At 40.4% G+C, this 24,198-nt stretch overlaps 1 protein-coding gene across 1 annotated transcript; it reads right to left on the bottom strand.

Annotated features, from left to right (window-relative positions):
• Positions 1-221: 221 nt before the first annotated feature.
• On the bottom strand, positions 222-1,154 carry LOC123852116 (olfactory receptor 2T1-like). The gene has a single exon (XM_045886270.2). It carries the CDS (start codon positions 1,098-1,100, stop codon positions 222-224), a length of 879 nt encoding a protein of 292 aa, XP_045742226.2. The 5' UTR covers positions 1,101-1,154.
• Between the last annotated feature and the right edge of the window lie 23,044 nt (positions 1,155-24,198).

The following is a 24,198-nucleotide window of genomic DNA, read 5'->3' as shown; positions in this document are numbered from 1 at the left end:
AGTTTGTTGAGGTGGAGGAGGGGAGTGAGAAGTGGAAACTGACAACCTGGACAACTCTCTGAAGGGGATGGCAGCAGCTGGGAGGGAAGGAGGGGCAGCCTCTTTTACTTCCCTTCATGTGGATTTGGGACTCTTGACTTCTCATCTCAGAAGAAAATCCTAGAATGGGCTCCTGGAGCCACAGGGACATCCTGGAGGAGGAGGACCCCCTCTCCTGAGTCTTAAGCAGTCCTCCCCACCCCACACTTCCCTATGACCTTCTTCATTGCTCCCGTCACTTCCTTCTTCCTGAGACTGTAGATGACAGGGTTCAGCATGGGTGTGAGGACTGTATAAAAGATGGACACTACATCATCCTGGCCAGGAGAGTGGTAAGATGCAGGTAACATATAGGTATACATGAGGGGCCCATAGAAGAGGTTGACAACTGTTAAGTGGGAAGAGCAGGTGGCTAGGGCCTTCTGACGCCCCTCCACGGAGTGCATCCCAAGCACTGCTGCCAGAATGAGGGCATAGGAGGTGGTGATGAAGACAATGGGCACCAGAAGGACCACAACACCTGTCACAAAGAGCAATCGCTCATAGGCAGCTGTGTCAGCACAGGCTAGCCTCAGCAGTGAAGGCACCTCGCAGAAAAAGTGTGTAATCCTCCTTGAGCCACAATAGGGGAACTGCAGGGTCAGTGCTGTCTGGATGGAGGCATTGATGGACCCTCCCAGCCAGGAGGCAGCCACCATGAGCAGACAGGTCTGATGGCTCATGAGTGACGGGTAGTGCAGAGGGTTGCAGATGGCCACATAGCGGTCATAGGCCATGAGGGCCAGCAAGAGGCACTCGGCAGCCCCAAGGAACATGAAGAAAAACATTTGTGCCCCACAGCCCACAAATGAGATGCTAGTCCAGCCAAAGAGGAAGCCTGCTATCATCTTGGGGACGGTGACTGAGGTGAAGAAGATGTCTAGGAAGGACAGTTGGCTGAGGAGGAAATACATGGGTGTGTGGAGCTGGGCATCCGCCCAGATCAGGAAGACCATGGCAGTGTTGCCAACCATGGCTAGTGTGTAGATTATCACAACCATGCTGAAGAGAAACAGGTCCATCGGGCTCTCATTAAAAAGGCTTGTGAGGATAAAACCGACAGTGGAGGAGTGGTTCCAGGGCCCTCTGCCTGCCTCCTGCCAAGCCTCACTGTGGGGAGGAAGAAAACCAACTCACCAAGGGCTCAGAAGTCTACTCTGACTTAGGGAGAGGGTGATGGGTGAAAACAGAAAAGGTCAACAATTAAGTAAGCTGGCACAGGGGCTGTGGGAGGTCTTGCAAATTTTTATAGGGTTGGCATTTTTCTTGATGAAAAACTACTATAAAAGACTTGGCAAGCAGCCAAAGCAGTCAGTGCTCAGAGGGGAACTTATAACACAAAATATATGTGTTAAAAAAAAAAAGAGGAAAGACTGAAAACTAATGATCAAAGTTTCCATCTTAAAAAGCTAGAAAATAACCACAATGTATTAGAACACCCCATGTTTTGAGAAATATACACATTTAGCAATGTTTCCAATAATAAACACATAAGTAAATATTCACACAAAACAAATTTTTTAAAACAAACACTTTCATGCCAAATCTAAGAACTAGATCCACAAATATGTGAATTATATGGTTCAAAATTCTCATTGTAGATACACGAGGATCCATGTGATGAATTTTTCTTAGAAATAGCTGAGGGCCCATGACTGTGGCTGACAGGGTGCATTTTATCAGCTAGTGCAGCTGTGCAGTACCATCTTGACCTTGTCATCCTGACCCCCGGGAGTCCTAAAACATGCCCTTTGTGCTCAGAAGCAGTAATTGCTCTTAAGCAGATTTCTGGCAGTATGTTGTCCTTATCCTTATAATATTACCTCATTTCAATGGATTTGCTATAGCAGTCTTTTTACCTTAGTAAGAAGATCCCTTATGAACTTTTTTGATAGAGACTAGGCCTCATTATAAGTATAAACCTGTGAACTTCATAATAGGAGTAGGTAAACCAGTTTCAGTAGTTTCCCTTGGAAGTATCTGGGGTCCTTAAAGTTCTCCTTTCTCGAATTACTTTTGTTCAGGTAAAGTCAGTTTCAATGAATGTCAAGTTAAGCTATGATGAGAAAGAAGTCACCCAAAGGCAGTTTTAGAAGGTATGGATGAGGGACAAGCTCAGACCAAACACACAACTGCAAGAGAGCCAGAGAGATCTGCCCACCAGGCAAATTCCCAGAATTTGTGGCCTGCTGGCTTCCTTGGTTCTAGGATCCCAAATCCTAGGGAATATTTTGAATTCTAGCTTATATTTCTGTGCTTGAGATAGCAAATGACTTAGATGGAGAGAATGAAGATAAAATGAATTTCCCAATATTCTCTAATGAGTTGAGAATATGAGAGAAGGTTGGAGCTGGTTGACACCGTTGGGTCACTGGGACAGGACTAGAGGGTCATCAAAGTGTTGTGGATGTGCGGCATGTCAGAGATGTGACAGACTGTGGCCCTAATCTGCATGTCCTTCAGAATCACCAGCAGAGTTGTGCAATCTATGGGTGATCTGTGTTTCCGGTTTCCCTGAATCTAATTCCTGGGAGTGGGCCCTTGAGCACCTGTGCTTCTTAAGGCTTCCAGGCTAGTCTGACATGTGGTCTGAATTGAGATCCACTGCCCATAGTTTTTGGTAAAGGTATGAAGGAGCTTAGAATTCAGGGCTTGTCCTAGGTCCTACAGGTCTGTGTCAGGGAGCTATGCCAAGAAAGTATTTTCCTCATTGCTCATGCTGGCATTTCTTGCTATGCCAAGGGACCCATCTTATCTATGGCCATTTCCAGGATGCTCACGCCAGGTTTTACAGATCCCTTAACGATGAATCAAATGTGTTCAGAGTATAGCAGTGCCCATCCCAAAGCTTCTCTCTGGAGCTGAGCATAAGAAGTCTACACTGTTAAACTGAAACATTCAAGATGAGCTTTTAGTGAAGATATGATATATTGCATCTATTTTCTATATTTTATGATGCTTTGACATCTTGAGGCCTTGGAGACCCGGGAAGGGACTGTCCCTCTTAGGTTTGCTAATTCATAAAGATGGTGAAAAACTTGCAGGGAATAATGTCTTTGGTGTGAAAACCAACCAATCCTGAGTCCATACCCCCATCTTCCTCCCTATATCAGTCTGGAACAATATCCCTCTGCCATAATCACCCCAGGGACAGGTTTCAGACAACTAGAGACCACCCCTATAGCTCAAAGCCCACAAAAATTCTTACTATCCAATCCTAAACCTGATCAGCTGTGCCTTACCCAATCTTTCCCACAAAAATTATAGTAAAAGCTTTTGCCTATGCTTTCTTCTCATTCATTCTGCCTTCTGACCAACCCTGATGCTTCCTTCCCCGTGTGGCCTTGCATGGTGTGGCATGCCCCCTCCTCTTGGGAGCTGTAGAAAATTACCTTTTTAATGAAAATCATCTCCTGATCTGTTCACTTCACCATAACCTGACATAAAATGAGACTCCAGGTGCATTTGAAAACATTCCCTTGAAGAGAATTTTTTCATGTTTTCCCTGTTTTGTCATCTTGTAGACAGAGCTTGTGTTGTTTGGTGTCTCAAAAGTCTTATGAGACTAGATTTTACAACTGGAGGAAACCTAGTCCATCATCCCAATTTTATCCATAAGCAACAATGAGCCTTGGTCAACAATTTTTGAATTTCCAGGCCAGATCCAAAAATCCTCCTAACTGTTCTAGAGCAGGCTTTTCTCTTAGAACGATTGGCATTTTACTATGGATAAGTATTTGCTATAAGAGGCTATCCTGTGCACTGCTGTACATTTAGCAGCATCTCTGGACTCTCCCATTAGATGCCAACAGCATTCCCTCTCTGTAACAAACAAAATTGTCTGCAGAAATTGCTAAATGTTCCCTGCTGGGAAAAATCACCCCTGATTGGAGACCTCTTTCCTAGAGCTCTATTATCAGTTACCTTTCTTTCCTTTCCTTTCTTTTCCACAAAGGCAAATGAAAGAAAGAACTCACATGTTTAGAATCTGTAATAATTTGATCCAGAGTTTTCTGAATGTCCTTTGCAGATTTTACCAAGTTTAGACCATTGCAATTAAGGACCTAGTCTCTGGAGTTAAGTTGCTTGGGTTTAAGACCTGGCTTCACTACCTCTGCAACTTAGGTTACTCAGCTTCAGTCTCCTTGTCTCAGAATTGTTGGATCTGTTGGGAGCATTAAGTGGTTAATACCTGTAGAGTGCTTGGGGTACAGTCAGGCAGGAGGAATATACTGGTTTTCAGCTGCTATTAACACCACAGCTCTTGCCACTTTTATAACACAGCCTCTGCTTATCTCTCTATATAAAATGGGGTCATGATACTTGCTTCTCAGTGTTCTTGTAAGTACTGAATTAGAAAAATGTTGAGGTTGTGCCTTTTGCATAATAAGTATTCGGTAAATATTAGAATACTTCCCTTCCTCAATTAAGCAAATTAGTTTTGCAAAATCATACAATCAATAATTATACCCACCTGCAAGGAGCTCCTAGTCCCTCCTACTTGGAGATTTCCCTTCTACAAATTTTGTTCTCAAAAACCTTGAAAGGGGTTGTGTTTTTGTGATGGGGAGGGCTCCTCCACTGAACACCTAGGCTGAGTATTACTTATGACTAAGGACTCTGTCCATTCCTTGTTTTATATTTCTCCACAGAAAGCAGTTTGCATGGACCCTGGTCAATGCTTATGGGATGTGTGTGGTGACTAGATGAAACAAACACAAACTTGCCCACGTAAACACTATTACCTCTGTGGCTATCTTTCAGTATCGCCAGCTGAATTCAATACCCCTTTTGTGGGGCTGTGCATAAGCCACTGTTCCTAGAAATTACTGATTTTCCTGACACCACTGATTTTTCTTTTCATGGCAGTTTCTCACTATTAACACACACACACCTGCATTGCAATGTATGAAGTACATGTGTGTCCATGTCTCAGAATAATTATTTAGGGTGATTCCTTTTCTTTCAGACTGTTCCCAGAAGGAAAAGGATAGGTTTTTCTATTCCTGCCATCTCTAGCTTGTGTAGATCTGAACTAGTACGCAGTAGGCATTGAAAAACCACTAGAATGAAAAATGTAAACAACACATTTGAGTTGTCAGGTATTTCTAGGCCTACTCTTTCTTCTTTCTCCTATGATTTATCTGTACTGGTATGATTTTTTCTATCTGCCTACAGTTTAACTATTTTTTTTTTCTTTTTAAAATAAAGCTCAGCATTGGTTTTTACAATTCAAGATATCTCATTTATGGTGAAATATAGTGTTGAAAAACAAAAAACAAAAATTAAACAACTCTCACATTGTCAGAGATTTTAAATGGTGGAAAATTTGACAGAAGTTGTGGAATTGCCCATTGTCAAATGTGGGGCTGCATGAATGGGGGGTGAGGGTTTTAAATTACTTCCCTATCTCTCGACCTCCCATCTTTCCCTCACTCACCTCACGTTGTCCCAGTGTGCAGTCTCCATCAGGAGGCTCAGTCTCTTGACTTTTCTCCTTCTTCCTTGTCCTTCCAGGGCTCCAGGTTGTGGCTCAGAAACTGAAACACTCCCTTGGGGAGTCCACATGGAAGGCTGTGAAAGCTGAGGCCATACATCCATCTCCTTACAACAAGGCACCTCTGAAAGTTTCCCATTTTCCCATTAGAGCTCTGTTTTCCACAGCATGCCTTATCCACCTTTACCGCAAATAGGGTGAGCTGCAGTCTGTTCCTAGCACTCCTTAATCCACAAAAGCATTTGCCCTATTTTCTTACCCACAGAGACTAAGATTGCAGTTCTTCATAGATCAGTGCTCATGATGTAACTGTGTTTTTTGAGACTTACAGGATATGTGTGCTGGGATGACATGTTACTTAGCCCCCAAATCAGATCCCAGATGAGGTAATGGCATTTATATTTGGTCCCCAAATCTGCACATCAGAATTATCTGAGGGGCTTCAGAAATTATTAATGTATGTGCCTCATTTAATTGGTCTGTGTTATGGCCAGGTCTTTGGAAGGCTTAGAAGGTTTCCAGGTGATTCTAATCTGCAGGCAAATCTGGAAACACTGAATAGGGATTTCATAGACAGAGGAATAACGGATATGCCAACTTTTTACACCCAGATCTCCTTAGACCAGAATGTGGTTGCTAGATCAGTAGCATTAGCCAATTCTTCAAAATGCAAATTCTCAGGCCCCACACAGACCTATCAAATCAGAAACACTGGGTGGTGGCTCAGAACTGTTTTAACAAGGCCTCCAGTTGGTCCAATGTTTGCTAAAGTTTGAGAACCACTCCAGCACAGAGATTGTCAACCAGGAGTGATTTTTGCCTCCTCATCCCCAGGACATTTGTCAATGGCTGAAGACATTTTTGGTTGTCATAACTCAGAAGAAGGGATGGCTTTTGTGGGAAGAAGCCAGGGATTCTGCTAAACATCTTACAGTTCACAGGATATCCTCCGAACAGAACATTAACCAGCCCCCAAATGTCCATAGTGCCAAGATTGGCACTATGTTGTTGAATGATTAATTGAATTAACACAACTCATGATAGAAGTGAAGGGAAAGACCAAAGCTCATGAAGTTCACTAAAAGAGATGCTTTCAAAGTAGTGAAAATTCACATCTACTTAGAGCATCAAAACAAGTCTGGGTCTTATAGAATCCAAACACAGTCAGGTGTTTCCTAAGCAATGGACAGCTTGGCACAAACAGGCAATTCTTCTGGCGAGCATTTAGGTTTGTGAGATGTACATAGAAGCACTGGCAGGTATATTTCTTTTATAACACAAGGGTGCTGGTGGGCTCTCATGGATGTGGCTCAGATGTTCTGTAGCCATGGGCAAAATCTGAACTCAGTGCCAGGGTGTCTGACCTGTGAGCTGTTCAGGAGAGGAAAGAATCTCTTCGTTCCATGACTTAACATGGTGTTGGGATTTCAATTGGATACACAAATGGCTTTAATATTTTTACCCACTAGCTTTCTATGTGCCGGGACTGTGCTGGGTGTGCTAATTGCATGTGTTCTATGTAGTATTATTATCTGCATTTTATAGAGTAAAAAGCCAAGTTTTAGAGATAGCACATACAAGAGTGGAGGGTTCAAATCCAGTCTGACCAGAAGCCACTACGTATTGTACAATGTCATTTTGTTTTGACAACATTCTGACAGCTCTCTAAAATGTCACCTCTTCAAAACTGGTGCGCAAATGGCCACCAAAAGCCAGTGTAACTCAATTGATTAATTGTAGAAATGCCAGTTAGTAGACCTACTTTAACTACAAGCCAAGTAATTTGTAGACTGTGCTCAAATAAAACCTAGATGGAAACATCTAAAGAAAATTCTTCATAAGAAGAAAAGAAGACAGAGGGCAATTAACCAGACTCCTTAGTTCCCCTGTACTAGCACTTTAACAAAGTCCCTATGATTAATGGATATAAAATGAGAAGTCCTGGCGGAGAAGTTTTCTTCTAAAATAGCTGATTGAAGAAGACTGTGGCTCCTCGTCCTTTAGGATTCTATACAAATAGGGGAGCAAGTTCCTTACCTGTGCAGTCACCTGAGGCCCTGAAGTTGGACAGGATGTTTTCCCAAACCGAGAGCCAGTGATTTTCTCCTTGCTATCTCCTAAGTATTGCCTAAGTTTTTCTGTGCAGGCCAAGTAGCTTCAGAAAGGGGACATGATAAGGATTGAAAAGAATTCTAAATAAACACAAGTGTCAAGGTCTGAGGTAAAGTCCATAGTTTCTGGACAAGTGGTGGCTCCTATGGAAAAACACACGAATACTTCCTCAGCCATAATTCAGTGTCTACAGGGGCTCTAGGGCCCCCACTTTAGTGTTTCAAAGCTCTATATACACAGGGTATTTGTTGTCAGGCTTAGATACCATTGGTTAGATCAACATAGCGTCATCTCTGTGTCTGGGGGAAACTGCTCCCCAGTCAGCAGTTAGAGATGCAGAGAAACATCCTTCCTCCCTCCCTCCCTCCCTCCCGTCAATATTTCTATCTCTTTTCTTCCCTCCTATCTTCCCTTCCTTCAAAATATCTACTGAAGTTGATTTTATTTATAGCTTTTTTTGGGTCATATTGCCCTAATGGGTATTTATTACTCAATTCTAAAAGTAGAGTGGGAAGTAAACTAATATTTCTTTATCTCCCATTTTGTATTAAACACTTAATACATTATCTCAATTTATCATCATACTAATATAATGAAAATGATAATATAGATCATTATTTTACAGATGAAAGAACAAATTCAGAAGGTTAACTAGCTCAGTGTTCAAGGTTGTCTTGGGATGTGATCCCAGGTCAAACAACAAATGAAATTCTCTCTCTGAATAGTATAAAAAAGATTATAAAATATGGTCTGCATCCAATATCCCTTTCCTTGATTACTTCATTTTTTCTTTAGGCCTTTTTGCATCAGAGAGTCAAGTGTTTGCTGCTGATATTGAATACGCACAGATCTCAGAGATAAGATTGTTGTGCTCTCAGAGTTTATAAAATCAATTGATATAACAGAGTGAGGTGAATGCTATTTTCCCATTTTGCAGAGATGGAAATTGAGACTCCAAAAGAAAAGTATCTTGCCCAGGAGCACTGAGTTTGGGATCAGTAATGGCTCCCACATCTGCCAACTTTTTCATATTTTAACCAGATCTAAACCTATTTTGTTGATGAAGAATTTTCATTCATTCTTGTTTTTATTCACTCAAAATATATTTATTTACCACTGATCATAACCTGATGTAATGTTGGTCTTCTGGCTCCTAGAGTTGGAAGTTACTTATGGAACATTCTACTTTTGATCCTATGAAATCTAACAGAAACCACTGCATTTGTCTTTTAACATTTTTATATTGAGATCTTGCCTGTCCCAAGGTTCCAAGTGGACAAATAGTCCTGGAGAGCAGAAGTCCCTGGAGAAAGAATCCTTTCTCTTCACCATAGGCCTCACCAGGCTACTTTCTGTGGTTCATAGACCAGTGCTCTACTATTCTATTAGAAAAGGTATAGCCAGCAATTGAGGTATCTATGCACACTGATGTCACCATGGATTTTAAGTGGGAAATGAAATGAGTTTATTTTCCAAAAGTGCATGACCTTTTTGTTCAGGCTTATTGTCAAATTTTCCTTTATACTTAAAGGGCTATGGGCATTACCATAGTTTTTTTCTTTGCTATGCTTTCTATATGACCTCATTTTTCTTTGCTATGCTTTCTCTATTCCCTCATTTTTCTTCTTACTTTATTGTGGTTCTTCTATCCTTAGCTTCAGCTAAGGACTTACTCCATCATTGTGAACTAACTCAAGATCCAAGAACAGTTAATGAGATAAAAATCATTAACAGGCTTCATGCATGTGTTCTCTACCCACTGAATAATACCCCTGAATAACCCACCTGTACATACCTTATGTGTAAATCTAGTCGATGACTAAAGTCAGGGAAATCCCTGTTTATGGCTTTGTACTTGTTTCTCCCTGGTATCTCTGCTCTTCACATATGAGCTTACTCTTTGTGTATCCAACAATGCTTATTAACTGTCTCCAAGAGTGGGCTTGTATTTTGAGTCATGGATTACATGCTTGAGCTGTTCTAGTCTGTTAGGAATCATAAGAAAAATATGCCACAAGATCATATGATCCAGTTCTCTGCACAAAATGGGGTGAAAACAAATGCCTAGCTCTAGGGAAATAGGAAAATAAATTTTAAGTTCATCCCATGGAGTATCAATCCTTTGAAAATGACATTTACTTAAAATGTGTAGCAACATCAAAGGAATCTTTTGAAAATAATGCAGTCATAAAGTAGAATATAAACTATAATTGCAATGATAGAACTATATATTTTATACAGAAAAGAAATGGAAGAGGGATTTACATCTTGAGACGATGTGTGATGTGTAATTCTTTTACATTTTATTTTCATTTTTATAACCATAATACTTATTAAGTAGTAAATACAGTAATATAAACTGATTATCTTCAGTCAATCAACCATTAATAATATTTAAGATGTCAGGCTGTTTAGCTGGACTTAACTACACTTATAATTTGTCAGAAAAGGTGTTTTTGCTTTAGCTCATCCCTAAAGAATTGAAGAGAGCTTAAAGCTAGTTTTCATACTCTCTTACATTGGAGAGAGCTCAGATAGTTATTTTTATTTGTATGAAATTGCTCTCCAGACTTTGAATTAATGGTGGGGAAGACCAAACCCCAGAAAGGTGAAACAATTTTCCATGGTGATTCAGGCTGTGTCTACAGAGAACTGAGAGAATCTGTCATTTCTGTCTGGTCTTTTATAACCTGAATGAAGGAAGATGAACCCATGGACATATCCAACTGTTCTGAACTGTGTGTTTTTTGGACAAGTCATGAGATGGCTTCTGAGCACTCCCTCCCACCCCATACTGTCAGACCACACCTCGTGGGTAGCTCTAAGTGACAGAAACATTTCCTGGGCAGACAACACAAATTCAAGATAATCAGCTCTCACTGAGAATCATGGTGTGGAGGGCATTATTAGAGCAGACCTCTGGGACCCCACCACCTGAGGACCTGGGGGACTTGAACACAGAGTTCCAAGGCCCTTCAGGGGCATCTGTTTAATCAGAGAACTCACTACATGTTGATGCTTTCATATGGATAATTAAGTAATTTTTTTAAAAAAATGAAGTATAATTAACATATAGTCATATTATTCTCAGGTGTACAATATAATGTTTCAACAATTCTGTAAATTTCTTAGTGCTCATCTATTTCACCCCGTCCATCTCCCCTCTACAACCACCAGTTTGTTCTCTATATTTAAGAGTCTGGATTGTTTTCCCTCTTTTTGAATTTTTAAAGTTGTTTTGTTTCTTAAATTCCACCTATGAGTGAAATCACATGGTATTTGTCTTTTTCTGGCTGACTTACTTCACTTAGCATAATAACCTCTAGGTGTCCATGTTGTTGCAGATGGCAAGATTTCATTCTTTTATACGACTAAGTAATAGTGTGTGTGTGTGTGTGTGTGTAAGTGTATATATATAGCTCACATCTTTTTCCATTCATCTATTGAAGGACACTTGAATTGTTCCAGATTTTGTCTATTGTAAATAACGCTGCAAAAAATAAACAGGTGCATATATTTTTTGGATTAATGTTTACATTTTTGGGGGGTAATTATCCACTAATGGAATTACTGGATCATATGAGAGTTCTATTTTTAAATTTTAAGGAAACTCTCTACTGTTTTCCTCAGTACAGACCAGGTTATATTTCCACCAAAGTGCACAAGAGTTCCTTTTTCTGCACATTCTCACCAACACTTATTTCTTTTTCTAAATGAATATTTAATTTTTTGTTATTGTCTCTCTTTATTAGTATATAAACATCACACAGAGAACTCATCTCTCTTATTATGTTCTTTTTAAATTTAAATTCAATTAGCCAACATATAGTACACCATTTGTTTTTGATTTAATGTTCAGTGATACACTAGTTGCATAAAACACCCAGTGCTCATCAAATCACATGCCCAAATTTATGCCCATCACCCAGTTACTCCGTCTACCTATGCTCTTCGCTATCTGCAACCCTCAGTTTGTTTCCCTGAGTCCATAGTCTCTCATGGTTTGTCTCCCTCTCTTATTTCTTCCCATTCGTTATTCCTCCATTCCTCTATTGTCCTCTGCACTATTTCTTATATTCTAGATTTGAGTGAAACCATATGACAATTTTCTTTCCCTGCTTGACTTATTTCACTGAGCATAATACCATCCAATTCCATCCATGTTGGTGCAAATATTGGGTATTCATCCTTTCAATGGCTATTCCATTGTATATATGGACCGCATCTTCCTAATCCATTCATTTATTGAAGGACATCTTGGCTCCTTCCACAGTTTGGCTATTGTGGACATCATTGCTGCTATGAACATTGGTGTACCCCTTCTTTTTACTACATCTGTATATTTGGGATAAATACCTAGTAGTGCAATTGCTGGTCATAGGGGAGGTCTAATTTTAACTTATTGAGGAACCTCCATACCGTTTTCCAGAGTGGCTCTACCAGCCTGCATTCCCACCAACAGTGTAGGAGGGTTCCCCTTTCTCCACATCCTTGCCAACATTTGTTGTTTGCTGTGTTGTTAATTTTAGTCATTCTAACCAGAGATAGGTGGTATCTCATTGTGGTTTTGATTTGTATTTCCCTGATGGCAAGTGATGCGGAGAATGTTTTCTTTGGAGAAGCCATTTGTCTGTCTTCTTTGGAGAAGTGTCTGTTCATGTCTTCTTCCCACTTCTTGACTGGATTATTTGTTTTTTGGTGTTTTTTGATAAGTAAGTTCTTTATAAGTTTGGATACTAGCCTTTTATCTGATAAGACATTTGCAAATATCTTCTCCCATTCCATAATTTGCCTTTTAATTTTGTTGGCTGTTTCCTTTACTGTGAAAAAATTTGTATTCTGATGAAATCCCAATAATTCATTTTTACTTTTGTTTCCCTTGCCTTTGGAGATGTGTCTAGCAAGAGGTTGCTATGACCAGGTCAAAGAGATTCCTGCCTGTATTCTCCTCTAGGATTTTGATGTGTTCCTGTCTCAAATTTAGGTCTTTCCTCCATTTTGAGTTTATCTCTGTGCATGGTATAAGAAAGTGGTCCAATTTCATTCTTCTTCATGGGGCTACCCAATTTTCCCAACACCATTTGTTGGAGACTTTTTTCCATCAGCTGTTCTTTCCTGCCTTTTTGAAGAATAGTTGACAATAGAATTGAGGGTCCATGTCCAGGTTCTCTATTCTGTACCATTGATCTATGTGTCTGTTATTGTGCCAGTATCATATTGTCTTTCTTCTTGAAGGAGGCCTGCATAGCTGTAAATTTTTCTCTTAAGAACACTAGCTGCATCCCAAAGATTTTGGACAATTGTATTTGCATTTTCATTTGTTTCCGTGTGTGTGTGTGTGTATGTGTGTGTGTGGTTTTTAAAAATTTTTTCTTTGACTTCCTGGTTGATCCATTCATTCTTTAATAGAATGTTATTTAACCTCCATGTATTTGTGGTCTCTCCAAATTTTTTTCTTGTGGTTGAATTCAAGTTTGATAGTGTTGTGGCCAGAAAATATCATGATATAATCTCAATTTTATTGTACTTGTTGAGGGCTGATTTGTGACCCAGCATTGATCTATTTTGGAGAATGCCCTATGTACACTTGAAAAGAATGTGTACTCTACTACTTTAGGATGGAATGTTCTGAATATGTCTGTTAAGTGTCTCTGGTCCAGTATGTCATTCAAAGCCATTGTGTCCTTGTTCATTTTCTGTAAAAATGATTAGCCCATTGATATAAATGGTGTGGTAAAGTCCCCTACTAGCACTGTGTTATTGTCAATGAGTTCCTTTATGTTTGTTATTAATTGTGTAACATATGTGGGTGCCCCCATGTTGGGGGCATGAATATTTACAATTATTAGATCTTCTTGTTGGAGAGTCCACTTATTATGATATAATGTCCTTCTTCATCTCTTTTCACATTCTTGTTTAAAGTCTAGTTTGACTCATGAAAGAAATTGAAGAAGACACAAAAAGATGAAAAACATTGCATGCTCATGGATCAGAAGAATAAACACTGTTAAAATGTCCATGCTATCCAGAGAAATCTCTACCTTGAATGCCATCCCGATCAAAATTCTAATGACATTTTTCAAAGTGCTGGAACAAACAATCCTAAAATTTGTATGGAATCACAAAAGACCCTGAATCAGCAAGGAAATGTTGAAAAAGGAAAACAAAGTTGGGGGCATCACGTTGCCCAATTTCAAGCTATTTTACAAAGCAGTGATAACAAAGACAGCATGGTACTGGCACAGAAACAGACCTGTAGACCAATGGAACAGAATAGAGAGCCCAGATATGGACCCTCAACTCAACCTTTGACAAAGCAGGAAAAAATATGCAATGGAAAAAAGACAGTCTCTTCAATAAATGGTGGTGGGAATATTGGACAGCCACATTAAGAAGAATGAAATTTGACATTCTCTAACACCATACACAAAGATAAACTCAAAATGGATGAAAGGCCTCAATGTGAGACAGGAATCCATCAAAATCTTAGAGGAGAACATAGGCAGTAACGTCTTCGACATCAGCCACAGCAACTTCTTTCAAGATACATCCCCAGGGGCCCATGGGTGGCTCAGTTGGTTAAGCGACTGCCTTCCGCTCAGGTCATGATCCTGGAGTCCTGGGTTCGAGTCCGGCATTGGGCTCCCTGCTCAGTAGGGAGTTTGCTTCTCCCTCTGACCCTCCTCCTTCTCATGTACTCATTCTTTGTCTCTCAAATAAATAAATAAATAAATAAATAAAATCTTAAAAAAAATACATCTCCAGAGGCTAGTGAAATAAAGCAGAAATGAACTCCTGGGACTTCATCAAGATAAAAACTTCTGCACAGCAAAGGAAACAGTCAAAAAAACAGAGGCAACCCACAGAATGGGAGAAGACACTACAGATAAATGGCTGCTATCCAAGATCTATACAGAACTTCTCAAACTCAACACCCAGAAAACAAATAATCAAGTTAAAAAAATGGGCAGAAGACATGAACAGACACTTCTCCAAAGAACACACCTTACAGCAGTTAGAATGGCAAAAATTACCAAGGCAAGAAATAACAAATGTTGGAAAGGTTGTGGAGAAAATGGAACCCTATTACACTTGGTGGGAATGCAAGTTGGTACAGCCACTTTGGAAAACACTGTGGATTTCCCCCCCTTCATTCTTCACCTCCTGCTATCTTCTCTTTTTTTTCTTAACATATATTGCATTATTTATTTCAGAGGTACAGATCTAAGATTCAACAGTCTTGCACAATTCACAGCGCTTACCAGAGCATATACCCTCCCCTGTGGAGGTGTCCCAAAAAATTAGAAATAGAGTTACACTATGACACAGGAATTGCCCTCCTGGGTATTTACCCCAAAGACACAGATGTAGTGAAAAGAAGGGCCATATGCACCCCAATATTCATAGCAGCAATGTCCACAATAGTCAAACTGTGGGAAAGAGCTGAGATGCCCTTCAACAGATGAATGGGTAAAGAAGATGTGGTCTGTATATACAATGGAATATTACTCAGCTATTAGAAAGGATGGATACCCAACGTTTCATCAACATGTGGGACTGGAGGATGTTATGTTAAGTGAAACAAGACAAGCAGAAAAGTCAATTATCATATGTTTTCACTTATTTGTGGAGCAAAGGAATAGCATGGAGGCCATTAGGAGAAGGAAGGGAAAAATGAAGGGGGGGGAGGGATTGGAGGGGTAGATGAACCATGAGTGTCCATGGACTCTCAGAAAAAATATTAGGGTTTTAGAGGGGATGGTGGTGGGGGGAAGGGCTAGCCCAGTGATGGGTATTAAGGAGGGCATGTATTGCATGGAGCACTGGGTGTTATATGAAAACAATGAATCGTGGATCACTACATCAAAAACTAATGATGTATTCTATGGTGACTAACATAATAAAAGAAAATTAAAAAAAAAAAAAACACATTTAGCAACCCAGAAAAATAAATAAAGTCTAGTTTGCCTGATAGAAGTATTGCTATTCCAGTTTTATTTTGACCTCCATTTGTAAGAAAAATGGTTCTCCATCCCTCCCTTTCAATCTGCAGGTGTCTTTGGGCCTAGAATGAACTCTTGTAGGCAGCATATAGATAGGTCTTGGGTGTGTGGTTTTTTTATGTTATGTTAACCAGCATACCTTATATCATTAGTTTTTGGTGTAGTGTTCCATGATTCATTGCTTGCGTATAACACCCAGTGCTCCATGCAGTACGTGCCCTCTTTAATACCCATCACCAGGCTAACCCATCCTCCCACCCCCCTCCCCTCCTGAACCCTCAGTTTGTTTTTCAGAGTGCACCATCTCTCATGGTTTGTCTCCCCCTCCGATTTCCCCCCCTTCATTCTTCACCTCCTGCTATCTTCTCTTTTTTTTCTTAACATATATTGCATTATTTATTTCAGAGGTACAGATCTAAGATTCAACAGTCTTGCACAATTCACAGCGCTTACCAGAGCACATACCCTCCCCAGTGTCTATTACCCAGTCACCTCATCCCTCCCACCCCACCCCCACTCCAGCAACCCTCAGTTTGTTTCCTGAGATTAAGAATTCCTCATATCAGTGAGGGGTCATATGATACATGTCTTCCTGTGTTTGACTTATTTCGCTCAGCATAATACCCTCTAGTTCCATCCACGTTGTTGCAAATGACAAGATCTCATTCCTTTTGATGGCTGCCTAATATTCCATTGTATATATATACCACCTCTTCTTTATCCATTCATCTGTCGATGGACATCTTGGCTCTTTCCACAGTTTGGCTATTGTGGACATTGCTGCTATAAACATCGGGGTGCATGTACCCCTTTGGACCCCTACATTTGTATCTTTGGGGTAAATACCCAGTAGTGCAATTGCTGGATCATATGGTAACTCTATTTTCAACTTTTTGAGGAACCTCCATGCTGTTTTCCAGAGTGGCTGCACCAGCTTGCATTCCCACCAACAGTGTAGGAGGGTTCCCCTTTCTCTGCATCCCCACCAACACCTGTCATTTCCTGACCTGTTAATTTTAGCCATTCTGACTGGTGTGAGGTGGTATCTCATTGAGGTTTTGATTTGGGTTTCCCTGATGCCAAGTGATGCTGAGCACTTTTTCATGTTTCTGTTGGCCATTTGGATGTCTTTTTTGGAAAAATGTCTGTTCATGTCTTCTGCCCATTTCTTGATTGGATTCTTTGTTCTTTGGGTGTTGAGTTTGATGAGTTCTTTATAGATTTTGGATACTAGCCCTTTATCTGATATGTCATTTGCAAATATCTTCTCCTATTCTGTCAGTTGTCTTTTGGTTTTGTGGACTGTTTCCTTTGCTGTGCAAAAGCTTTTTATCTTGATGAAATCCCAAGAGTTCATTTTTGCCCTAGCTTCCTTTGCCTTTGGTGATGTTTCTAGGAAGAAGTTGCTGCGGCTGAGGTCGAAGAGATTGGTGCCTATGTTCTCCTTTAGGATTTTGATGGACTCCTGTCTCACATTGAGATCTTTCAACCATTTGGAGTCTATTTTTGTGTGTGGTGTAAGGAAATGGTTTAGTTTCCTTCTTCTGCATGTGGCTGTCCAATTTTCCCAACACCATTTGTTGAAGAGACTGTCTTTTTATCCATTGGACATTCTTCCTGCTTTGTCAAAGATGAGTTGACCATAGAGTTGAGGGTCCATTTCTGGGCTCTCTATTCTATTCCATTGATCTATGTGTCTGTTTTTGTGCCTGTACCATGCTGATTGATGATGACAGCTTTGTAATAGAGCTTGAAGTCCGGAATTGTGTTGCCACCAGCTTTGCTTTTCTTTTTCAACATTCCTCTGGCTATTCGGGGTCTTTTCTGGTTCCATACAAATTTTAGGACTATTTGTTCCATTTCTTTGAAAAAAGTGGATGGTTTTTGATGGGGATTGCACTGAATGTGTAGATTGCTCTAGGTAGCATTGACATCTTCACAATATTTGTTCTTCCAATCCATGAGCATGGAATGTTTTTCCATTTCTTTGTGTCTTCCTCAATTTCTTTCATAAGTATTTTATAGTTTTCTGAGTACAGATCCTTTTCCTCTTTGGTTAGATTGATTCTTAGAGTTTGACTGCTTCTTTGCCAATTTGGATGCCTTTTATTTCTTTTTGTTGTCTGATTGCTGTGGCTAGGACTTCTAATACTATGTTGAATAGCAGTGGTGATAGTGGACATCCCTGCCACGTTCCTGACCTTAGGAGGAAAGCTCTCAGTTTTTCCTAATTGAGAATGATATTCGCTGTAGGTTTTCCATAGATGGCTTTTATGATATTGAGGTATGTCCCCTCTATCCCTATACTCTGAAGAGTTTTGATCAAGAAAGGATGCTGTACTTTGTCAAATGCTTTTTCTGCATCTATTGAGAGGATCATATGATTCTTGTTCTTTCTTTTGTTAATGTATTCTATCACGTTGATTGATTTGCGGATGTTGAACCAACCTTGCAGCCCAGGGATAAATCCCACTTGGTCGTGGTGAATAATTCTTTTAATGTACTGTTCGATCCTAGGGCTAGTATTTTGGTGAGAATTTTTGCATCCATGTTCATCAGGGATATTGGTCTGTAATTCTCCTTTTTGATGGGGTCTTTGTCTGGTTTTGGGATCAAGATAATGGTGGCCTCATAAAATGAGTTTGGAAATTTTCCTTCCATTTCTATTTTTTGGAACAGTTTCAGAAGGATATATATTAATTCTTCTTGAAATGTTTGGTAGAATTCCCCTGGGAAGCCATCTGGCCCTGGGCTTCTGTTTGTTGGGAGATTTTTGATGACTGCTCCAATTTCCTTAGTGGTTTGGGTCTGTTCAGGTTTTCTATTTCTTCCTGGTTCAGTTTTAGTAGTTGATACATCTCTAGGAATGCATCTATTTCTTCCAGATTATCTAATTTGCTGGCCTAGAGTTGCTCATAATATGTTCTTATAGTTGTTTGTATTTCTTTGGTGTTGGTTGTGATCTCTCCTCTTTCATTCATGATTTTGTTGATTATGGTCATTTCTCTTTTCTTTTTGATAAGTCTGGCCAGGGGTTTATCAATCTCGTTAATTCTTTCAAAGAACCAGCTCCTAGTTTCGTTGATCTGTTCTACTGTTCTTTTAGTTTCTATTTCATTGATTTCTGCTCTGATCTTTATTATTTCTCTTCTCCTGCTGGATTTAGGCTTTATTTGCTGTTCTTTCTCCAGCTCCTTTAGGTGTAGGGTTAGGTTGTGTACTTGAGACCTTTCTTGTTTCTTGAGAAGGCTTGTATTGCTATATACTTTCCTCTTAGGACTGCCTTTGCTGCATCCCCAAAATTTTGAACAGCTGTGTTTTCATTTTCATTGGTTTCGATGAATTTTTAAAATTCTTCTTTAATTTCCTGGTTGACTCATTCATTCATTAGTAGGATGCTCTTTAGCCTCCTTGTATTTGAGTTCTTTCTGACTTTCCTCTTGTAATTGAGTTCTAGTTTCAAAGCATTGTGGTCTGAAAATAGGCAGGGAATGATCCCAATCTTTTGGTACTGTTTGAGACCTGATTTATGACCTAGTATGTGATCAATTCTGGAGAATGCTCCATGGGCACTAGAGAAGAATGTGTATTCCGTTGCTTTGGGATGGAATGTTCTGAATAGGTCTGTGAAGTCCATTTGGTTCAGTGTGTCATTTAAAGTCTTTATTTCCTTGTTGATCTTTTGCTTAGATGATCTGTCCATTTCAGTGAGGGGTGTGTTAAAGTCCCCCACTATTATTGTATTGTTGTCGATGTGTTTCTTTGCTTTTGTTATTAATTGGCTTATATAATTGGCTGCTCCCATGTTAGGGGCATAGATATTTACAATTGTTGGAACTTCTTGTTGGATAGACCTTTTAAGTAGGATATAGTGTCCTTCCTCATCTCTTATTACAGTCTTGGTTTAAAATCTAATTTGTCTGATATAAGGATTGCCACCCCAGCTTTCTTTTGGTGTCCATTAGTATGGTAAATGGTTTTCCACCCCCTCACTTTCAATCTGGGGGTGTCTTTGGGTCTAAAATGAGTCTCTTGCAGACAGCATATCAATGGGTCTTGATTTTTTATCGAATCTGATAGCCTGTGTCTTTTGATTGGGGCATTTAGCCCATTTACATTCAGGGTAACTATTGAAAGATAGGAATTTAGTGCCATTGTATTGCTTGTAAGGTGACTGTTACCGTATATTGTCTGTGTTCCTTTCTGGTCTATGTTGCTTTTAGGCTCTCCCTTTGCTTAGAGGACCCCTTTCAAGATTTCTTGTAGGGCTGGTTTTGTGTTTGCAAATTCCTTTAGTTTTTGTTTGTCCTGGAAGCTTTTTATGTCTCCTTCAATTTTCAATGACAGCCTAGTTGGGTATAGTATTCTTGGCTGCATATTTTTCTCATTTAGTGCTCTGAATATATCCTGCCAGTCCTTTCTGGCCTGCCAGGTCTCTGTGGATAGGTCTGTTGCCAATCTAATGTTTCTACCCTTGTAGGTTACATATCTCTTCTCCTGAGCTGCTTTCAGGATTTTCTCTTTGTCTCTGAGACTTGTAAGTTTGACTATTAGATGTCAGGGTGTTGACCTATTTTTATTGATTTTGAGAGGGGTTCTCTGTGCTTCCTGGATTTTGATGCCTGTTTCCTTCCCCAAATTAGGGAAGTTCTCTGCTCTAATTCGCTCCAATATACCTTCTGCCCCTCTGTCTCTTTCTTCTTCTTCTGGGATCCCAATTATTCTAATGTTGTTTGTCTTATGGTATCGCTTAACTCTCGAATTCTGCCCTCATGATCCAGTAGTTGTTTATCTCTCTTTTTCTCAGCTTCTTTGTTTTCCATCAGTTGGTCTTGTATATCAGTGGTTCTCTCTTCTGCCTCATTTATCCTAGCAGTTAGTGCCCCCATATTTGATTGTACCTCATTAATAGCCTTTTTGATTTCAACTTGGTTAGATTGTAGTTCTTTTATTTCTCCAGAAAGTGTTTCTCTAATAACTTCTATGCTTTTTTCAAGCCCAGCTAGTATCTTTAAAGTCATTATTCTGAACTCTAGTTCTGACATCATACTAATGTCCATATTGAGTAGGTCCCTGGCAGTCGGTACTACCTCTTCTTCTTTTTGTTGAGGTGATTTTTTTCCTTCTTGTCATTTTGTCCAGAGGAGAATAGATGACTGAGAGAACAAAATGCTAACAGGGTAACAACATCCCCAGAAAATATACACTAAACAAATCAAAAAAGACCTGAAACTGGGGGAAAAGAAAGGGAAAGAAAGAAAAAAGAAAAAGAAAAGAAAAAGAAAAATATAAAAACAAACAAACAAAAACAAAACAAAACAAAAAAACAGAATATGATCAGATATGATCAGGCTGGTGCTTAGATCAGTGACACACACTAGATTGGTGTATTTTGGTCTGTTAGAAGAAAGTGCTTCCCAAAATTTTACAGAAAGAAAAACTTATATATGTACAAAAATAAAGGTTAATATGATGAAGGGATGGAATATGACTGTTAGATGAAAATTATAAAAGATTTTATAAAAGGAATTGATAAGAAGTTGGTTGAAAAAAGAAAGAAGAGGATTAAAAAAAAAGTGGGGTAAGAATGTGATCAGGCAGGAGACTAGAACAAAGCCATACACTAGAGACTTAGGGTATATTTTGATCTGTTAGAAAAACTGTATCCCAAAATTTTAAAGAGAGAACAACTTATCTATATATACCAAAAATAAGGGTAACTAATATGAAGGGATTGAATATGACTCTAAAAATGAAAAATAAAAAATATTTTTTAGGATTGATAAGATGTTGGTTGAAAAATGGAAAAAGAAATGTTCAAAAAAAAGACAGTTAAAAGAAATTAACTTTGAAAGACTAAAGAATCATGGGAAAAAAGCCTTTAATTTTATATGCAGTATTCCCCTAGTGCTGGAGTTCTGTCGTTCTCATTGATCAGTAAACTTGGTTTTGGCTGGCTGTTCTTGCTGAAATTCTGGGGGAGGGGCCTGTTGCCGGTTCCCAAATGTCTTTGCAGGAGGCAGAATGGCCCCGCCCTCGTGGCCGTTTGGCTAAGTAATCTGCTTGGGTTTGCTCTCTGGAGCTTTTGTTCCTGCAAGCTTTCCATACAGCTTTGGAGGATGAGAGTGGAAATGTGGGCCTCCCAATCTCTGCCCTGGAGGAGCCAAGATCTCAGGGCCCCACTCCTCAGTGAGCCCCCAGAGAAAAGCAGTCAATCACTCCCATCTCCCTGGTCTCCAGCCACTCTCTGTGCTCACCTGGCCTGTAACCAAGCATTTCTATCTCTGGCATCCTGTTTGGAATCTCCAAACCCAGCCAATTCCTGCAGTGCACTCCCACGTCACTCCTCCCAGGGGAGGAAGGGGAGTCTCCCCAGATCTGCTGCTTGTTGGGTCCCTGATGGAAGAGCAGTGGCCCGACTGTGCCACGGATCATGGTTTATGGCAACCCCGAGCTCAGAGCCCACTCCTCGGCTCTGTCTCTGCAGTCAGCGTCCCTGCTCCAATACCTGGGAGTTCTGCCTTACTCAGGCATCCCCGGTCTTTCTGTGACCCCGAGGGTCCTGAGACCACACTGTCTCAGCGAGGGTTCCACCCCCCACTTAGGCATTGGAGTGACGTCCCTCAGTGGAGCTGACTTCTTAAAAGTTCCGATTTTGTGCTCTGCTGCTCTATCACTTGCCAGAAGCAGCTGATTGAGGCCCCCTCCCCTGCCATCTATCCTCCCGTATATCACCTTGGATTCACTTCTCTGCATGTCCTACCTTCCAGAAAGTGGTAACTTTTCTGTTCAGAGAGTTGTTGCTATTCTTTTCTTTGATCTCCTATTGAGTTCGTAGGTGTTCACAATGGTTTGATCCCTATCCAGCTGAATTCCTGGGACCAGATGAAATCCAGGTCTCCTACTCCTCTGCCATCTTGCTCCTCCCCTCTATTTTCATAGATTCTGAGTTGTTTTTCCCTGGCCTCCTCTTTTCCTTTTTTATCTATTAAATTGTCTTCCAGGTCACTGATTCGTTTTTCTGCCTCACTTACCCTAGTTGTTAGATTATCTAGATTAGATTGGATCTCATTGATAGCATTTTTAAGTTCTGCCAATTCAGCTTTCATTTCTGCCCTTAGAGACTCTATGTTGCCATTAATAGATTTCTCCATTGTAGCCATTGTCTTCACAATTGCTAGCCTGAATTCCATCTCCAACATCTTGGTTATATCTGAATCCATTTGTAAATCTGCAATGTAAGTCATAATCTCTGAGTCTTTCCTATTTTGGGAGTTCTTCCTCTTAGTAATTCTGTTGATGGGTGGTTAGGGAATGTATAGAGTCCAAATTATTAACCACAATCCAAGCAAGATACACCTGTTTTCTAGGGATCTTAGGGTTGCTGGCCTCTTTTTTTCCCAGCCTGTCTTCTGGGGGAGGGGCCTGCCACGTGGGTACTCAGGCAACCCTGTTTGGGCAGAGTTTCCCTGCTCCCTGTGGTGGGGGATGGACTCAGTGGAAACCGGTGTTTGGGGGCTTTTATTCTCTGGTGGCTTTCCTTGGAGGCTTTTTGCATCTCTTCCAAGAATCAGAGCAGAAAAGACCATTTCCAACCCTCTGCCTCAGAGCAGAGTGATCACAGTCTGTTCTTCAGTGAGCTCTCCAGGCCACACTCTCTGTTTCTGTCTGTACTGCTATAAACTGCAGTGTTCTGGGTTGTGTGCCCTTCAGCAGTGCTCCCAGTCCTTGCCTCCAGGTCCAGGCATGTCTCTGCCCTTCATGCTTCTAAAACCACCGGCTGCCCCTGGTTCGCATGCGTGGCTCCGCTGCTCTGGTTTCCCTCACTGGGGCTGCCCTAAAGTCCTTTCCACTGGTACCGGTCTACAAGTCTGTGCCCCATCCCCAGTGTGGGAGGCTAGTTCTCACTGGCACTGTAATGTCCCCATGGCCAGGCTCCCTCCCACTGCCATTTATCCTCCAATATCTGCCAGCAGATACACAGCTCCCTGCTTCATACCTCAAAACCAACCGCCTGCAATATTGTGTTTGTAGAGATCCAGATCTATCTTCTTACATCCCGGGCTGATTTTGTGGGTGTTCAGAGTGGTCTGGTAGATATCCAGCTCAATTCCGGGGACTGGTTGGAATAGGGTCCCCTACTCCTCTGTCATCTTCCCCCTCTGAAACTGAGGGTTTTAGAGGGGAGGGGTTGGGGCGATTGGTTAGCCCAGTGATGGGTATTAAGGAGGGCACATACTCCATGGAGCACTGGGTGTTATACAAAAACAATGAACCATGGATCACTGCATCAAAAACTAATGATGTATTGTGTGGTGGCTAATATAACATAATAAAATTAAATTAAAAAAATAAAACTACTCTGTCTCTGAAAAGAAAAATGAAATGAACATATCAGAAACAAAACAATAGAAGAAATCAATGAAACTAGGAGCTCATTCTTTGAAACACCTACAAAATTGATGAACTATTAGCCAGACTCATCAGAAACAAAAAGAAATAAAAAGA

Source organism: Mirounga angustirostris, unplaced genomic scaffold (genome assembly GCF_029215605.1).
Source record: "Mirounga angustirostris isolate CCGP_5_RB_7025 unplaced genomic scaffold, mMirAng1.0.hap1 SCAF_7, whole genome shotgun sequence".
NCBI classification, from domain to species: Eukaryota; Metazoa; Chordata; class Mammalia; order Carnivora; family Phocidae; genus Mirounga; species Mirounga angustirostris.
The sequence above is the reverse complement of the archived record's forward strand: the minus strand, read 5'-3'. Positions and strand labels throughout refer to the sequence as shown.